This window comes from Phyllostomus discolor, chromosome 4, assembly GCF_004126475.2.
Source record: "Phyllostomus discolor isolate MPI-MPIP mPhyDis1 chromosome 4, mPhyDis1.pri.v3, whole genome shotgun sequence".
Taxonomy (NCBI): Eukaryota; Metazoa; Chordata; class Mammalia; order Chiroptera; family Phyllostomidae; genus Phyllostomus; species Phyllostomus discolor.
The window spans coordinates 130,914,058-130,932,185 of NC_040906.2; the positions used below are offsets into that span (position 1 = coordinate 130,914,058).

The window sequence follows — 18,128 nt, forward strand, 5'->3', positions numbered from 1 at the left end:
AAAATAAGGATGTGCATTATACATGGGTAGTACCTGAAATACCTTGTATCTGTTCTTGTGTTTTGTGATTATTTGTTACATAAAATTTCTTGTAGCATATGTTAAAAAATAAGTGCTAAAATTCCTTTATATTACAACCCCCCCCAAGTATCTAAATATCAATCAATCAATCAATAATTGAATTAAAAAAATTAAATGAAGATTCTTTTCCTGAAAGTTTGGGCTAGAAACATGGGTGCTTATTATACACAGCAAGATACAGTATTTCTTTCAGGTTCTATTAGGTATTCCTTCGGAAGTTATAGAGGTGCACCATTTTGCTAAAGTTTTGAGTACTTTGTTGTTCACTAAAATCAAGAATTATTTCTTGAAAACTGTCATAATCCATTTTTATTATTTTAGAATTATCACATTGAAGTGTATAATGGGTATTTTTCATTCCACACTGTAGGATGAGTAATAGAGATCCAAGAGCGATGAACACAAATGGCATGGTCCCTGTTCTGTGTAGGAGCGTCAGGGAAGGCTTCCCTACAGCAGTCAGGTCTGAACTACAGTCTGAAGGATAATAAGTGTTAGCTGTGTGTGGAGGCTGGGGCAGGGGTCAGGAGAGTGCCAGAGGAGATGAAGTGCAGCGGAGTTCCTGCTTGCACTTTGGGGTTGATGGACCGAGGATAACCCATTTCCCCGCCTGCCAGTTGACTGAGACGAAGTCCATGAGGACAAGTCTCAGCTGTTCAGCTGCAAGGAGGGCAGTGGGGGAGCGACTTTGGTTCATCTCTCTTCAGGAAGAAACAAAACCACCTTGCTCCACTTACCCCCCCCCCCCCAGCCCCACTCTATTGTGTGTTTATGATGTGGAGGAAAAACAGAAGGTCTTATGCAAGCTACAAATTAAAAGGGGGACAGCTGTGATCTAGACGTGGCCTTAGCACTTGCCACATCCCACTTGGGGAAGAGACTCAGGAGACTGCAGGGATCCCCCAGAGGCACAGAGATAGTTTGCCCCAGTGGTAAGAATATTGTCAATTAAAGGCACAGGGAAAAACAGCAAAGCAGATGAGATCTAGAAAATTGAATTTCCTGTTGTTTCCACTGGACTTGGGCAGTTTCATCCATGAAATTTCTCTTTCTTTGCACGGGAGCTAATGTATGTGCCTCTTGCTACTCCTGAGAGTTTTGAGTAAAGTGGAAGGTACAAAAGGGAGAAGCTCAGAGACTGAGCCTTCTTCTGGAATTGAGTTATGAACACAAGTGCACTCAATTGGACTGCATTTAGCATAAAACATCTAGAACATCTAGGTTAAACAGACAGTGAGGACTGTCTGTTTCTATGGACTGTGAGGACTATCTTATCTATGAAATATAATGTCATATATACTAGGGAGGAAAAAGAGGAGTCTTTTGTTATGATATATATGAGGTCTGTCCTGAAAAAAGTCCAGCCATTGTTAACATAATGAGAATGGTTTGCATGGTATTGCTGTAACCTGGCAGCCAAGGAGAATGGACTGGAATGCACATGTGTGAACAATGATGACTTCACTGTACTAGTCAGTGGGGGCTATAGAAGCAGTTGAGTGAGAATGTGCACTGTGTGACCATCACATTAAAAATGACTGAGGGAATAGAGCAACAATTCTGCATCAGATTTTGTGTTAAGCTTGAACATTCCTCCGTGGGAACTACTGGGATGATTCAGAAGGCTGCAGCTATGGGCATCTGGTGATTGGCAGCTTCATCACGACAACACACCTGTTCATTCATCACATCTCGTGCAGAGTTTTTTTTTGCAAAACATCAGATCACCCAGGTGTCTCAGTCTGCTCCCTACAGCTCAAATTGGCACCCTGTGACTTCTGTTTTTTCCCCAAAACTAAAATTGCTTTTGAAAATGAAGAGACTGTCAACCAGATTCAGGAAAATATAACAGGGCAGCTAATGGTGTTTGGGAGAACTGTGTAAGGTTCCAGGGTACCTACTTTGAAGGAGACTGAGGCTTCAATGTCCTATATAAAATGTTTCTTTCATTTTCTTCAATAAATGTCTCTATTTTTTATATTATGTGGCTGGACACCTTCTGGACAGACCTCATATTTCACTTTACTTTCCAAAGGGGAAACTGACTTAAATTTGTGGACAGCATGAGTTGAAGTTCTGCCTCACCTTGTTCACAGTAGGCTCCAGTGGCTCCTAGAGGACAGAAACAGGTATATCCATGAGGCAGTGAAACACAAGTTGCTCCTTTGCTGCACTGGTGTGGAGGGTCATGTTCAGGGTCACAGGTGGAAACTGTCTCTGTGCAGAAGGCTCCTTTCCACCCAGTGGGGCAGTCACAGCTGTAAGTTGAGAAACAAGACCACATGATTTGAGCACTTGAGTAGAGACAGATATACACTGGTGTATCAATTGCCCTGATGTTACCATGGCAATTTTGACTGAGGTTCCAAAATTATTAAAGTGAATTGTAATTCAAACTACCAAGATCCAAATTGTCAAAGATTGTCACTGGTTATGAGATTACTGGACTCCATCTACATCAAGGATTTTAAAAGGTTCAGGATGTCGAAATTGAAAGAGAAGTTTGCAAGAATGATTTCTTAGGACAAAATAGCATTGTAAGTCCTTTTCCTCACCCCATAGTACCACCAAGGAGGAAGGTGTTGCGCGGGTCACCGGCCAGCAGTGACCACGGAACGCTGTGGATGGCTTGCCGAAAAACACGTGAGAAACAAACACATGCACAGAGACAAACTAGTTTCTGTGGGGAAGTAGGGATGAAATGGCCACCCCCCTAGTGGGGAGCATGCCGATTTACCATCCACACCTGCTTTTATTGGGCTCATTTTGCATAATAATTCAGGTAAAGTACAGTACTCATTAGGGGGAAGTAAGGAACCATAGAAAACAAGGAACTCTGCTGGTCTATTGAGTCGGGGTCAAAGAGCTGTAAGACTTTGAGGAACAAACTAACTTCCTCCTTGGACCCCTCTCATTCAACTGAGAGCGTTCTAAACAAAGAAGGTTTCACAGGAATTTACATGTTCTTTCTTAGGCCTGATCACCTGGGGAATCCACCCTTTTCAGCACAGAGCTGCACAACTCTGTCATTGTTTCAGGCTTAGCACAGGAACTAAGGCAATAAGGAGATTTTCTCCCAGATGATGAGAACTCAGGCTATGTCAAAGCCGAGGGGAGAGGGTCCATCACCCCCTTTTGCTGCAGCCCCCCAAATCCTTCTTTTGGGGGGCCTCCCAAAGTGATTGTGCCTGGCTTAGGTCGTTCCCCCCTTGGGGAATCTTACCCATCTTTGGCTAACCGACCAAGCTTTTGGGGGTTCAGTTATGAATAAAGCAGCAGAAGCAGCATTCCTGCCAGGGAGATAAGCTTTTGTCTCCTTGCTGGTTTACGGTTCCAAGGGCGTTCCCTTAGCCTTAACCTAGGTGGGGGTTTCAGCTTCTGATACCAGTCAGGGCGGTTCCCAACAGGAAGGCTGTGAGTGGAACTGCTGATTCCTAACCTTAAGTCTTGATGTATGTACATTCTGTGCCATTGGGTCCTGGGCTGCAGAGGAAGCTGTGAACCCCTCCAGAGATGTAGCCCATGGCAGCAAACCCCAGGGATGAATTGTGGCCCTCTGAGTTGGGGTTAATTTGGGAACATACAAAAGGGATCTTGGCCAGAGGGTATCTTGGTAGCTGAGGAGAGCTTGGCAGTGAAGGTAGTCAATTAATTACTGGGGCAGAATCTGAGAGGTAAAGGGGAGTGCCCAGTTTGAAGGGAGACCTTGTCTGGGTTGAGACAGTGATCCTGAGAGCAGCCCAGCAGGGAGTCTCTGATGGACCCACTAAAGGTAGAATTGCCAGATAAAATGCACGAGACATAATGAAATTTAAATGTCAGGTAAACAATGAATACATTTTTAGTATAAGTATATCCTGTGCAATATTTGACTTTCAAATAAGCAATGTTTGGCATACACTAAAAATTATTTATTTATCTGGAACTCAGATTTATCTTAAGTGTCCTGTTTTCCCCCCCCCCCCCCCAAATCTGTCTACCCTACACCAGGGAACATAGGAGGAAGCGTTAGATTTAAATCCTCACCAGGTCCAGAGAGCACTAAACTATCGGACAACAGCATGAGTCAGGGAAGCCCATTCCAGCGTGGTGTGAGGCGCGAGTCAGGAGCCACTCAACTGGAGGGGGTGCGGCAGCAGCTCAGGCCGCTTGCACCTCCTTCAGAGACTTCCTACTTGTGCTGTTAAGCCCTGGCTGGATTTAGTCTTGAAGGGTAGAGTGTTAACATTTTGAAGTAGGCCCTTTGAATGAATGAACTGAGAGTGTATTTGTAAATTAAAGTGTCTATTAATGGAGTCAAAGCAGAAAATTCAACTGACTTCCCCATGTTTTAATCCAGGACCAAGCAAAGGACGACTCTTCCTAAGCAGGTGTAAAACGAGGGTGAGAGATGTAAGTGAATTACTTTATGAATACACACGTCCATGACTCCTGGGTCACAGTCACTTGCTCTCAGTTCGTTACGATGGTCCTTGCTTACTGGTAAACTGAAGACACTGATGACATTAACAGCACAGCTGGGTAGTTAAGGCATCACCAACAGTACAATTTCTAATGTAAGCAAGTCAAGATAAGGCAAGTAGCAAATGGAAGTCTCTTTAATCTTGTTTTTTGTTTTTTTTTTTTTCCCTTTAGGCCGAAAGAATCCTCATAGATTCTGGAGATTAAAGGCAGCTCATACAGTGTCCTCTAGGTAGGTCAATCTGTATGACCCTTTATAAGCCATGTAGCAGAGGAGGTAAGGACAATGAACACTCTGTAACCGTCATTAACATCCTTGATCATTTTATAGAAACAATAGGTAAGGATTTCATAAAATGGAGATTAAACAAAAATACCATGGCAAGACTGACTTTTTTAGCACTTAACATGTATCTTTCCACTACTTTCTCTAAGCCAATTAACATTAAAATTGCTGGGAAAAATTGCTCTGGCTGGTGTGGCTCAGTTGGTTGGAGTGTCGTCCCCTAATATGAAGGTTTGCAAGATTGATTCTCAGTCAGGGCACATGCTAAGGTTATGGGTTCGGTCCCTGGTTGGGGTGTATATGGAAGGCAACCAGTTGATGCTTCTCTCTCTCACCAGTGTTTCTCTCTCTCCCTTCCTCTCCCCTTTTTTCTCTCTCCAAAAGCAATGAAAAAAAATTTTCCTCAGGTGAGGATAAAAAAATTAATAAATAAAAACATAAAAATGTTGGGAAAATTGGATATTCACATGTAAAAGAATGCAATTAGACACTTATTACCATTCACAAACATTATCTGGAAGTGGATTAAAGACCTGAAAACACAAAATTGAGGACCTGAAACCACAAAACGCCTAGAAGAAAAGAGTGTTCAGTTTTGCTTATTCTTAAATTTCATATAAATGTAATGATACTGCATATATTCTTCAATTACTGCCTTTCCCTCAGGATTACCTTTTTGGGATTCACCCATGTTGATACATGTGCCTGTTGCATTATTTGTCAGTGTGAGAAGAATTCTTGTTTTTTATGTAGTTGAAATTTCAGTATTTTCTTTTATGGTTTGCATTTTTTGCAAACCATATTATTTTGCATATTATTTAAGAAATATTTCCCTATTCCAATGTTGGAAAGATATTTTATTAACATGGTGTTTCCTATAACTATTATCAATTTTTCCTTTTACATTTAAGTCTTCGTACACCAGAAATTACTTTTTGTGACTGATAGGGGTAGAGATTGTATTACAGTTTTCTATCTGGGTGGCCAATAACCCTAGCAATCTTTATTCAATTGTTCATTGTTTTCCACTGAGGAACCATGTCCGTTTATGTGTGATCCTGCACCCTGTGCCCTGGCCATTAGCCTGTTGGTCTAACCTTGTGCCAGTACCACACTGTCTTAATTTCTCTGACTTAATAACAGGTGTTGATATCCACGATGGCAAATTCTGCAATCCTTTCTTCTGTCCAGAAGTGTCTTGACTATTCTTAGCCTTTTGCTCTTTCGCATCTTTTTCTGTCAACTAATTCCAGGGTCAACATAGGCAAATTTCCTGCTTTCTCCTCAAGTGAAATGGGATTTTTAAAATTTATATTTACATGAGTGGATGTATTTTTATTATCAAATATTATCATGACTTCTAGGCTTTGGAAACATATTCCAATCTGCCCTCCATAATAATTGTACCAGTTTACATTCCTATCACCAGTGAATGAGAATGCTCCTGAAAAAAGAGATGTATATGTAATTGAAAATATGGAACATTTTTATAGACTTCTTGCTTTTTATTAACCCAATCCTTGTTTATTAAAATAAAAATGATTTAGTGTCTGCCTACACACATTTATCAAGAACATATTGATTTTAGCCCTGGCCAGGTTGCTCAGTTGGTTGGTGCATTGTCTCTTACACCAAAAGGTTGTGGGTTTGACCCCTGGTCAGGGCACATACCTAGGTTATAAGTTCGATCCCCTGTTGGGGCACATATGGGAAGCAACCAATTGATGTTTCTTCTTCCCATTCATGTTTCTCCCTCTCTGTCTCTCTTTCTCTCTTCCCATCTCTCTAGGGTCAGTAAACATATCCTTGGGTGAGGATTAAAAAAAAAAGAACATATTGATTTCAAATTCCCACATTTTCCTCTGGTATTGGGCAGTCTAATCAAATTTATACTTCATCAAAACCTATTATTGTTGTTGTTTTAGTGTTTGCTATGTGCATAGCACTATCTTAGGTCATCAGGATGGTTAGAAGATGTGCAACACGTGAGCTCTGGGCCGACTGAGATGGCTGTGCTGGATACTGCACTGCCGGGCTGCACATGCGGAGGGGCCCAGGGAGCAGCACGAAGTGCGGCCAGACCCCAGCAGCCAGCGTGGGGAATTACTCCGAGGATAAGAACGTAATTATTATCATGCCACGTATTCACCAATGCACTGCTAGACGCTGGTTTTAGCAGGACTTTGAAACAAAATTTCTCACCTGTCTGGAATTTACAGATAGAGGCATAGGCACATACATGAAATGGTAACAGCAAACAAAAACCTCTGAGGATCTTGTCATATCATTAAGTAGGGTGTTTATGTGGGTCAGGATGAAAGGAAATTTTTATGCTAATTGTATCTAAGCTAATAGTTGTGCAAAATAAAAGTGTGAAAAGTTGTTAAGGTTTTCCAAATGGAGAAAAACAAAATATAAAATTAACCTGCTACAAAATTACATGATTTTGATTATTGTTTGACGGTCACAAAGCATAAAATATGTAAAGACATTTTATACAAAATAGGCTGTCCTACCAATTTCATAAAATAAACCATAATAATTCATATTACAGAATTTTAATATAAAAATTGTAATGTGATTACTTTTTATGATCATTGCGCCATCTAGTGGTTTGTTTTTGTCACTTGAAAAAAGGGAAGAAGGAATCTCATTGCATATAGACAGATTTGGCAATGGTAAAACATTTATTTTTATGTTCAGTATAGCTTAAATCACATTAAGCATAATATATAATGAAGATTCCATAACTTATTTGAAAAATAGCATCTTAAATAAATCCTCATATAATTCTTCCTAGAATTTTTTAGGTCTGAATCAATTAGCTATTTGTACAAAGATTTAAAAAATCACCTAAAATCACTTCCAAATACCATATACTACTTCCTTACATTATATTTTAAGGGAGATTTTTATTAGAATTATTTTTCTTTTTCTTTCCTCCCTGGCTTCTTTAGAACCCTACAGAATGTAGATAATAAAACATCTCATACAGATTTTTGGTTATTTTCCACTTTGTGTAACAAATTTTTTTTAACACTTGAAATTACTTCATTAGCATTTCTTCCTTTAACCACAAAAGCACTCTTCTGCGCTGAGAAAGAGTAGGTTTTGGAGAAGCATATGTGTGAAGTGGGGTGTCCATAAAGTGGAAAAAGTAGGAAAAAAAGAGAGGTAGATATGCATTCATGCAAACAATATATTTATATACAGAGTGAGGCAGAAATAGGTTTACAGTTGCGAGTACATGAAACACAGAGTTTATTCTTGTGTCATTATTTATTAAGTATTGTATTATTTTCCATAGGAGCAACTGTAAACCTACTTTGCCCCCCGCATATTTTTACAGGCTGTCTGCCACTGTACATGGCACTAAGGATTTCACAACACATAAGGCTTTATTTTTGGCCTCATGAAGTTTTTTGGGATATCTGATTAGTAAGCAGACAATGTTAATACAATGTGACAAATGCAAATGAGCAGCATGGAAGCTCATGGAAAGGGTACTGGAGCAATTTTAGTGAGTTGGGGAAGGCTCTGGCAATGAGACTTGCCTACATGAGTGAGTGCTTTGAGGGTGAGGAGCAGTAGAAGATAGCGCTGTGGAGGAAACCAGGAGTAACAGGTCAAGATAGGGTGGCTTTTAAGTGGCAGGCGTATGGGGAATGATGTAAAGGATGAGGCATATTTTAAGAACATTAATTTTGTATGTATGGGATGACTCCATGATGTAACAATAAACTCTCTGGTGATGTAAATTTAGTTTTGGTGGGGTCTTACTGTATCTTTACCACTAGAGCAGAGCTTGGCAAACTTTGGCAGTTTAAAGTATGCTTTATGGGCCATAAAGACTTTTTGCGATACCTCAACCCTGCCATGATTGAAAGCAGCCCCAGACAATCCACAAACAAATGGGTGTGGCTGCAACCCAATAGAACTGTATTCGCAACCGCAGGTGGTGGGCCAGATTTCACCCACAGGGCATAGTTGGCTGACCCCTGCACTGGATCATTAATTCATGGGACTAATTAATTAATTAATTCCATGGTAGCAGAGATTAGGTCTGTTTTACTCTCTGCCGTAGTCCCAGGCCTAAAACATTTCCTGGAGTATTGTAATTTCTCACTGAATATCTGGGGAATAAATAAGTAAGTAAATGAGTGAGTCATGACTAGGATAAGGAAGTGGATGAATTCAAAGAGGCCTGGATCAAGAAATGACTTTGAGGATGGGAAGGCTGACGTCGATGTGAGAGGCATCTGGTGAGTGTGTCGCTGTGGAAGATGAAAGATGGTAGTAACGGTAAGCATTTACTGAGACTTAACGTGTACCAGGCACTCTTCTAAGCACTTTAAATATATTTACTCATTGAATCCTCCTTATGATTCTGCGAGGAGGGTATGATTAGAATCCTCATTTTCCAGAGGAGCATGAGGGACAGAGGAGCAAATTATGTGACTAGTAATAGGGGAGGGAGTGCACATATTAACTGCTGTTCTATGTTTCTCAACCTCATGGAAGTCTTTGGGGGTTTCAGGATTAAATGGCTGAAAGACTATGGTGCCATTAGTGAGAAAGGGGTATTCAGAGAGGAGCCCTGAGCCAGACGTGAGAGCAAGTGCGTAAAGGGCCTTTTCTCGGTGGACAAAGTAGCATAGCAGGCAAGTGGCTGAAGCATTTACTCTACAATAGCTAAGAATATTCAAAAGATACTGAGTAATCATTGGCAGTACTCATAGAACTGTTTTCTCACTTCATGCCCATTAAAAAATGTTAGCTATCCTAAGTTGTTAATATATAATGAATAATTTATGTGTTCTTCTGCCTCTAAACATAGAGCGATAACACAGAAGAAAATGTGAGACATTCTGAGTAACATCTGGTTGTAACGGCGATCAGGAGTTGAGTATTGGAGTATGTCTTTACTAATATAGTTAGTTATTTTACATCTGTGCACTTAGAATGAAATAGATTTACTGTATTTTGCCATGTATAATGTGTACTTTTCTGCCAACATTTTTGAAGGGAAAATAAGGACTTGCATTATCCATGGGTGTAATGACCACATGACCCCACATGTGATACTCACAAAAACGCAGGTGTGTATCATTGTGCCCAGCAAAGTATGGTTAATTCCTAAATTGCAAATAAATTGTGTGCTTTTTATTGTCAATTTTATAGCTCAGAAACATCTATGGATTAATTTTTCTCATTACAACAGATATTCAACATGAAGAATTTGATTTGCTTTTAATTCACCAATTTGAAGACTTCTAGAGATTAGGAAAAATATGGATATATAAAAATTAACTGAAAATGAGGTGGTGGAAAATTTAATATTCTTTGAATATCACTTGAACATCATTCTTTTGCTTACTTAATATTCACCAGAAGAGGAGTAATGGTGAGCCTCTCCCTTTTGTTGCCAGGGTGAATACAAAACAGAAAACAGTTCTGTCCCCAGGGACTTTGAGGTAATTTTTTATAACAATGTATTTGTATGATATTCAGCATTTATTAGGACTTCACCTTAGTGCCAGACTTTAAGTGCTTTGTGTGTAGTGACTTATTTAATCCTCTTGATAACTGTACAATTATTAGTCTTCAGTGTGCAAGTGAAAAAGCCATGGTTTAGAGAGATATAATCTCTGCTTAATCTGCCTGTTCAGTTTAGCTATCAAATAAATGTTCTCATTGTTTTAAATCAGAGAGATTCTTTTCTATGTCTAGAGGCTAACGAGGGTAAAGTACTGAAATCCTCACTGTGAGATGAGAGCAGAAAGAGAAAGTTCTTGCAGAAAACTTACTGAGCTGGATCTGTAAGAAAGTTTTGGTAACAGATTTGTGGGTTTTCTGTGCATAAGCAAAAGCACAGATATAATACTTAAAATGAAATCTATGTGCTTTGATAAAAAAGTCATATGAATAATGGAATAGCTATGTGTTACTTAATAAGAGATGATCACGTTGCCTAAAGGACTCCACTTCTGCATGTATAATAACTTACTTCTCTCCCGTTTGTGGGAAAAGGGAAACACTGCTGAATCTCTTCCTAAAACTGCTGCTGTGTTGGATGGCCGCATGCACGTCAAATTGCTTTTCTTTATGATTTATTTCTGTTTGAGTCACAAGTTGGGAGAAGGAGGTAAGTGTGATGGGGGTGGATATCATTTTACCTGCCAAAATTTACTGGATGTCAAATGACACGCTCAAAAGTTGAGCCTTTGCAAAATACACAGACAAGTGCTGGAACAGGTGAACCTCACATCACACCAGAATGTGATGGCTCGTCGAGACTCGACACGTTTTCAAGGAAGGGTTGCCATAATCATCCCCTTGCACATGTTTTCCCGTGACCTTCCTTTCGCTGTTGATATCTGGGAGAGTGTCGGAAGTAGGAGATGAAATTCCTCCTGATAAAAAAGTGCTGGCACTCGTCTGCGGGCCTCCGCCCTGATGGTTCTGCTCTCCAGGTTAGGGGGCAAAACACTGTTATGCTAAAGGTTGGACTCAGTTCCTCGTAGAGGGGGAGACGTTGAGGGAAATTATTTAGCTCAGTTGCTTGTAGTAGATGGTGAGCATGAACCTGGACTATGAAAAGAGGACATAGTAACTGAACTGCTTTTGCATGAGCACAGGAGAGAAATTAGGTTTGTTCTAATCGAAAGGGTTGGTTGAAGCAAAATGAAGCAGGGAGAAGAATACAGAGACGGGGAGGAGTGGCTATGTATTCACTGTGGTGCTGGGATGGCCGCCCTACAGTAAACCTTTCCACGGGGGAAAGCAGCAAACCTTTCTGTTGTTTGCATGCATCTCCTCCCCTGCACCAGTGTGAACAGTCTGATTTGTCTTAAAGCGTGAGTGACTTTGCTCATTTAGCAAAAGTCAAAGAAATCGTCACTTTTAGGCATACGAGGTACAGAGAAGGCTCTGGGAACATACACTTTTCTTCTGGCATCTGCATTAATCTTGGAAAGGTCTTTGACCTTTCACTTGATCCTCAAAGGTATCTGTGAGCCAAAAAAAATTTGGGAAACTCTGGATCAGGGAGATTTTTTGCTAACTGATAGATTTATATTGTAAATAAGCCTCATTTATGAACTTAGTATAATTCTCCGATGCATTTCCTATTTTACAGTCACATTCTCTGAGCTTCTTCTGGACTTACTGTCTGTGCTGCTCATTTCTACACCTGGTTTTGTAACTTGGTTTTCCTACACTGCGCTTTTTTAAAAGAATATGTTGCCCGTCACTCTCAGTCACAGTCAGGAAGTCAAACAAAGATCAACTAAAATAAAGTCAAAGTTGCTTAAAAACACTTTGTACCAAACAAATGTACATACAGACCTAAGTTAGAACTAAACAAACATTTTTTTTAACCTAGGCTACTAGCAACAGAAATAGTTTACTGTTTGTTGCATCAGAGCTCATCCCAGGAGCAAAAAGGCCTGACATGAACTCTGCCTTATTACCATCTCATTTGAGAAATTGCATTAGAGTGCAGCTGCATCTGTGTTTGCTCACTGACGTTCCTGGAGCAGGAAGGCAGGGCTTTTAGCAGTTTCCGGGAGCCTGGCATGGGGTCCAAGCCTTATCAAGCCCCCCTTCCCTCCTTACTTGGCACAAGACTTATTCTTATGTACCCAAGCAATGCCTTCCACCTCCAGCTGGGAGGAGTGGAAGTAAAGTGAGCATTTGCAGTTTATAATTTTTTTTAAATAGCATTAAGCTGTTAAGACACTTTGAGTGGCTTTGAGATTTGTTTTTAAAATTGATTCTGATCACCATGACACTTATGATTCTGGGTTGGGACTTGCTTCTTGAGCATTTAAAAAGTTTTATTATATGCTATATTTCAAGGCAAGATTGAACTCTAGCTTTGAGCTGTCAATTATGTTACCAGGAAATTCAGTTTAATATTACTTTCTGATTCAGGTGCAAAATAAAAATGTGGAACTATATTCAGAGCCTGGGACGAGGGTAGAAGAAAACTTAAACACTCTTGGAAAGTATAATTCTCCTTAAACTTATGCTGCTACTGAAGTTGGATGGCCATGAGTGGGAACCTGAATGTTTTGAAACAACATTATTGAGGTACAATTTACATACTATAAAATCTACCTCTTAAGTTCAGGGAGCTGTATGTTCAATGTTGTATGAGCCACAAGAGCTACCTCTCATTCTGCTGTACTGTTTCACATGCTAGTGATACAGTAAATATTTTGTTGTTGTGTCAGTAAGAGAATCCCAAACACTGGTCACCATTTGATAAGAAAGATTTTAGAATACTGTAAAAAATTTGTCAGAGGTATCTGTCCCTTTACTCAGGCTTATTTGTTATTCAAATCGAGGTTCTCCTGCTGGCCTGTGAGATACAGCTTTCCACCCACACGGGAATTTATGAAATCCCAAGGCATGTGTTATGAGGCAATGTATTTCCTATCTGGAGAAAATATGAATGCCAATTGAAGATAACATCAAGTTTAAAAAAAAGATTATTTATTTGCACACCCCAACCAGCTCACAACCCAGGCAGGTTCTCTGAGAGGGAATCAAACTGGCAACCTTTCTGTTGGCAGGCCAGTGCTCAGCCCACTGAGCCACACCATCCAGGGCATGTCAACATTTAAAAAAAAATTGAGAATAAATGAATAGATTACACTCAGCAGATAAGGAGTACTTAACACCATCATCTAAATTGCTAACTGCTTTTAAATTCATTTCTTAATATTTAGGTCCTGTGGGAATCTTGATCCAGCAACTGGGAGATCCAGTTTGGGGTCCTGTGGTACCACTTACAAAATGCTGGTACGTCCTTTTGTTGAATCATAATCTCTTGGGCTTAGTTTCCCATGCATTAAATTGGGGCTAGGATAGTCCCTGACTAATTTAGAAAGTTTTAAATAGGGGCAATGAAAATAATGTATATAAAAAAAGCTTTTTTGGCTACAAAGTGCTGTAAGATATTACTTTTATTATCACAAGTCAAGAACACTTTCTATGGTGATCAAAATAATCTTCAAATAGTTGTGTCTGTCTCTACATGGCACTATGAATTCCCATGTATTCCAAGACGAACACACAAGGCTCTTGTGCTGGAAGAGGCCCTTCATTCCAAATGGGAGAATAAGGAATTAGGATGAGTTTCCTTCCTGCATCTTCACCTTAACTTTTTTACTGGCACTTCCCATTCTTTACGATCACATTCTTTTTTTTTTTTAAACAGATAATTTTTTTTTAAAGATTTTATTCATTTATTTTTTTTAGAGAGGGAAGGGAGGGAGAAAGAGAGAGAGAGAGAAACATCAATGTGTGGTTGCTGGGGGTTATGGCTGCAACCCAGGAATGTACCCTGGCTGGGAATCGAACCTGGGACACTTTGGTTCCCAGCCCGTGCTCAATCCACTGAGCTACGCCAGCCAGGGCCTACGATCACATTCTTTATTATTATAAGTTTATTCATTATCTCAGTTAAAACAAACAAACAAAACAAACACACCTAATAAGTCACCTGAAGAATGGCCACATTTTTTTAGATAAGGTGAGGTAAATTTGTACCTCCAAATATAATTAAACTTAGTTGGAGAGCAAATGATAATGTATAATTTATAAAACAAGTGAAAGGTTTTATTAAAAATTGCAGTGTGACCCTGGCAGTGTGGCTTAGTCGGTTGGAGCCTCCTCCCCTGGACTTAAAGGTTGCGGGTTCCCACTCCAGTCAGGGCGGTAAGAGAAGGCAGCCAATCCATGTTTCTCTCTCACATTGGTGTTTTCTCTCTCTCTCCCTCCCTCTTCTCTTTCCCTCTCTCTCTTTCTTTAAAAGAAATGAAAAAATAACCTCGGGTGAGGATTAAAAAACATTGTAGGGTGTTTGCAGCTGCCGCCATGCCGCCATTGCTCTCTAACATCAGCACCATCTCTAGCTGGGGAGCTGCATCCAGAAAAGGGAGTAACTCCACATTATTGCAGGTACAAAGCAGACTCCCTACCAACAACCAGCCATGCAGTGTAGAGAAAGCAACTGGCTACAAAAGCCTCCACTGTGAGTGTGCCCTCCACTGGACAAGTGAAGAAACCTCAGCATTACAGTCCTGGTACTTCCAGTCTCTGGGAAATTAGACATTATCAGAAATCCACTGAACTGCTGTTCTGATCCTCAAACTTCCCTTCCAGAATCTGGTGTGAGTTATTGCTCAGGACTTCAAAACAGATCTGTGTTTAAAGGGCACAGCTTTTGATGCTTTGCAGGAGGCAAGTGAGGTCTGTCTGGTTGGCCTTTTTTAAAATCTTTTATTTTTTAAATTTTTTAATATATTTTATTGATTATGCTATTACAGTTGTCCCATTTTCCCCCTTCACTCCCCTCCACCCCCTCTCACCCACATTCTCCCCTTTAGTTCATATCCATGTGTCATAAGTTCTTTAGTTTTTACCTTTCCCATACTATTCTTGCCCCCCCCCCCCGTCTATTTTCTATCTATTGTCTATGCTACTTATTCTCTATATCTTTTCCCCCTCTCTCCTCCTTCCACTCCCCTGTTGCTAACCCTCCATATGATATCCATTTCTGTGGTTCTGTTCCTGTTCTATTTGTTTGCTTAGTTTGCTTTTGTTTTAGGCATGGTCGTTACTGTGAGTTTGATGTCTTTTTTTGCTGTTCATATTTTTTATCTTATTTTTCTTAGATAAGTCCCTTTAACATTTCATATAATAAGGGCTTGGCCTTATCTGAGAAGCACTTTATCTGCCCTTCCATTCTAAATGAGAGCTTTGCTGGATAGAGCAATCTTGGATGTAGGTCCTTGCCTTTCATGACTTGGAATACTTCTTTCCAGTCCCTTCTTGCCTGCAAGGTCTCTTTTGAGAAATCAGCTGACATTCTGATGGGAACTCCTTTGTAGGTAACTGTCTCCTTATCTCTTGCTGCTTCTAGAATTCTCTCCTTCATTTTTACCTTGGCTAATGCAATTATGATGTTCCTTGGCGTGTTCCTCCTTGGGTCCAACCTCTTTGGGACTCTCTGAGCTTCCTGAATTTCCTAGAAGTCTATTTTCCTTGCTAGATTGGGGAAGTTCTCCTTTATTATTTGTTCGAATAACTTTTCCATTTGTTGTTTTTCCTCTTCCCCTTCTGGTACCCTTATAATTTGGATGTTGGAACGTTTAAAGATGTCCTGGAGGTTCCTAAGCCTCTCTTCATTTTTTTGAATTCTTGTTTCTTCATTCTTTTCTGTTTGGTTGTTCCTGTCTTCCTTCTGGTCCATTCCATTGATTTGAAACCCAGTTTTCTTTCCATCACTATTGGTTCTGTGTGCATTTTTCTTCATTTCTCTTATTGTAGCCTGCATTTGTTCATCTAATTTGCAACCAAAATCAACCAATTCTGTGAGCATCCTGATCACCAGTGCTTTGAACTGTGCATCTGATAGGTTGGCAATCTCTTGTTTGCTTAAAAGTACTGGCCGAGGGGCTTTTAATTCTGTTTGAGCCATCTTTTTTTTTTCTCCCCTCCCCCCTTTGGTCTGGTCATGCCTGTTGTGTATGAGGGGCGGAGCCTTAGGTGTTCACCAGGGTGGGGCACCTCAGTGGCTGGGTTGTGATGTTGTATGTGGGGGTGGGGTCCGAGAGGGAACAGTGTCGCCTGCTCCATTCTCTTTAGGACTTCAGTCCCCTCTGCAACTTCCCACAAGCAGATTGGGCCCTTCTGGTGCTGGCTCCCGGGTGGGTGGGCGGGCTTGTATACTTTCTCGGACTCTGTGGGTCTCCCCAAGGAGCTCTCCTGTGAGGCTGAGAGAGTCTCCCGGTCTCAACCCCAACAGGTGTTTTCAATCAGTGCTTTTAGGCTTTGTTTCCTGGCACTGGGGCCCTGGGTTGTGTGGTCTGTGTCGCTGCCCATTTTCCCCTAGTTTATGTGCGAAGATAGATTCCATCCATTCCCTCTACTTTTATAACTGAGTTGTTCTACATGCAAGTATATGTCGTCTTAAAAAGGTTTTATTTATTTTTAGAGAGAAGGGAAGGAGAAAGAAAGAGACGAGGCAAGCATCAATGAACATTGATCAGGTGCCCCTCCTATGCACTCTGACAGGGACTGAACCCACAATCCAGGCATATGCCCTGACTGGGAGTTGAACCCATGCCCTTTTGCTCTGCAGGGCAATGCCCAACCAACTAAGGTACACAGGTCATTGTGCAAGTACATGTTTTTAATCTTGTCTGTCTTCTGTGCTGTTTCTGTAAATTTGCTATTAAAATACATTAAAAAATTGTAAAACAGTGAAGATAGAATCATAATGGTAAAGCTAATGCTTAAAGCTCTTCAAATATTATTTATGCACAGAGGAGATGCTCAACAAAAGTAGTTATTTATAAGACAACCTTTCCTTTGCTCTTTTCTCCCCACTTAACACGTTCACATTTGCATTTCATACTAAAGCAGTTCAGAAGTTAAATTGCACTGCTTTGCTTGGCTCCACCTAGACAGAATGACCCTTTTCAAAGGAGCTCTAACCTGAGCATGAAAGGAAATAGCACTAAGAAATAGCAACATGTATGACGAACACTTCTGGTAACACTCTGAAGACTGTTTGAGGTATATTTTCCATGGTGCCTGGAATGAGATGTAGTGATTCATTTCCACTGTTTAAAAGAACTGAGAAAATGGCATCACTGTTGTGCTGATCTTTCTCTAGTTGCTTTTTTGTGTCCCTGGTTGTCTAGTGAGTCTACTTGAAAACATTTAAAACATGAGGGTTAGTTTGCATTCCTAGTTTGTGCGAGTAAAGTACCAGTTACAATGCAAATAACCTGCTACCTTCACTCCTGGTGTCATACTTACTAGACAGTGGATCCACTATCTCTGCATGTTCCACCATTGCCACAGTTCATTAAACTGCAAGGAGAAGTGTCACACTGGCCAACGCTGCGGCCAGCACTTGGGTGGCCCTCAGGGTTTCCCAGCCTTCTGAAATGGCCATCCTTCCTAGTGCGAACTTGAATAGAGAAAATACAACCTTGGAAAAGGGAAAAATACTTCATGTAAAAAATGGAAGAAATAATAAAACAGGAAGACAATTATTTTCTTATTTTTAAAGTAACATTTTAAACACACAAAGTAATCATGTCAACTTTAAGAAAAGAAAGAAGTATGTAAGAGTAAAGATACATAAAAATAAAAAATATGTTTTTATGCTTAGTTGTATTTTTTTTTAGACAAGGTAGAATCCTCATTAAGTTATATGATATATAGCAGTACACCAAAGATTTGTATGGCATAAATACCATTAACTCTTATCACATTA

At 40.2% G+C, this 18,128-nt stretch overlaps 1 protein-coding gene across 1 annotated transcript in view; it reads right to left on the reverse strand.

Annotated features, from left to right (window-relative positions):
• LOC118500231 (protein eyes shut homolog) overlaps positions 1 to 18,128 on the reverse strand; it is a 271,851-nt gene that overhangs the window by 25,534 nt on the left and 228,189 nt on the right. The window contains exons 9-10 of the mRNA XM_036024309.1: positions 17,666 to 17,840; positions 2,167 to 2,339 (exon numbers count right to left, since the gene is read on the reverse strand). Of these exons, the coding sequence (XP_035880202.1) occupies positions 2,167 to 2,339; positions 17,666 to 17,840 (348 nt within the window). The remainder of the gene's footprint in view (positions 1 to 2,166; positions 2,340 to 17,665; positions 17,841 to 18,128) is intronic.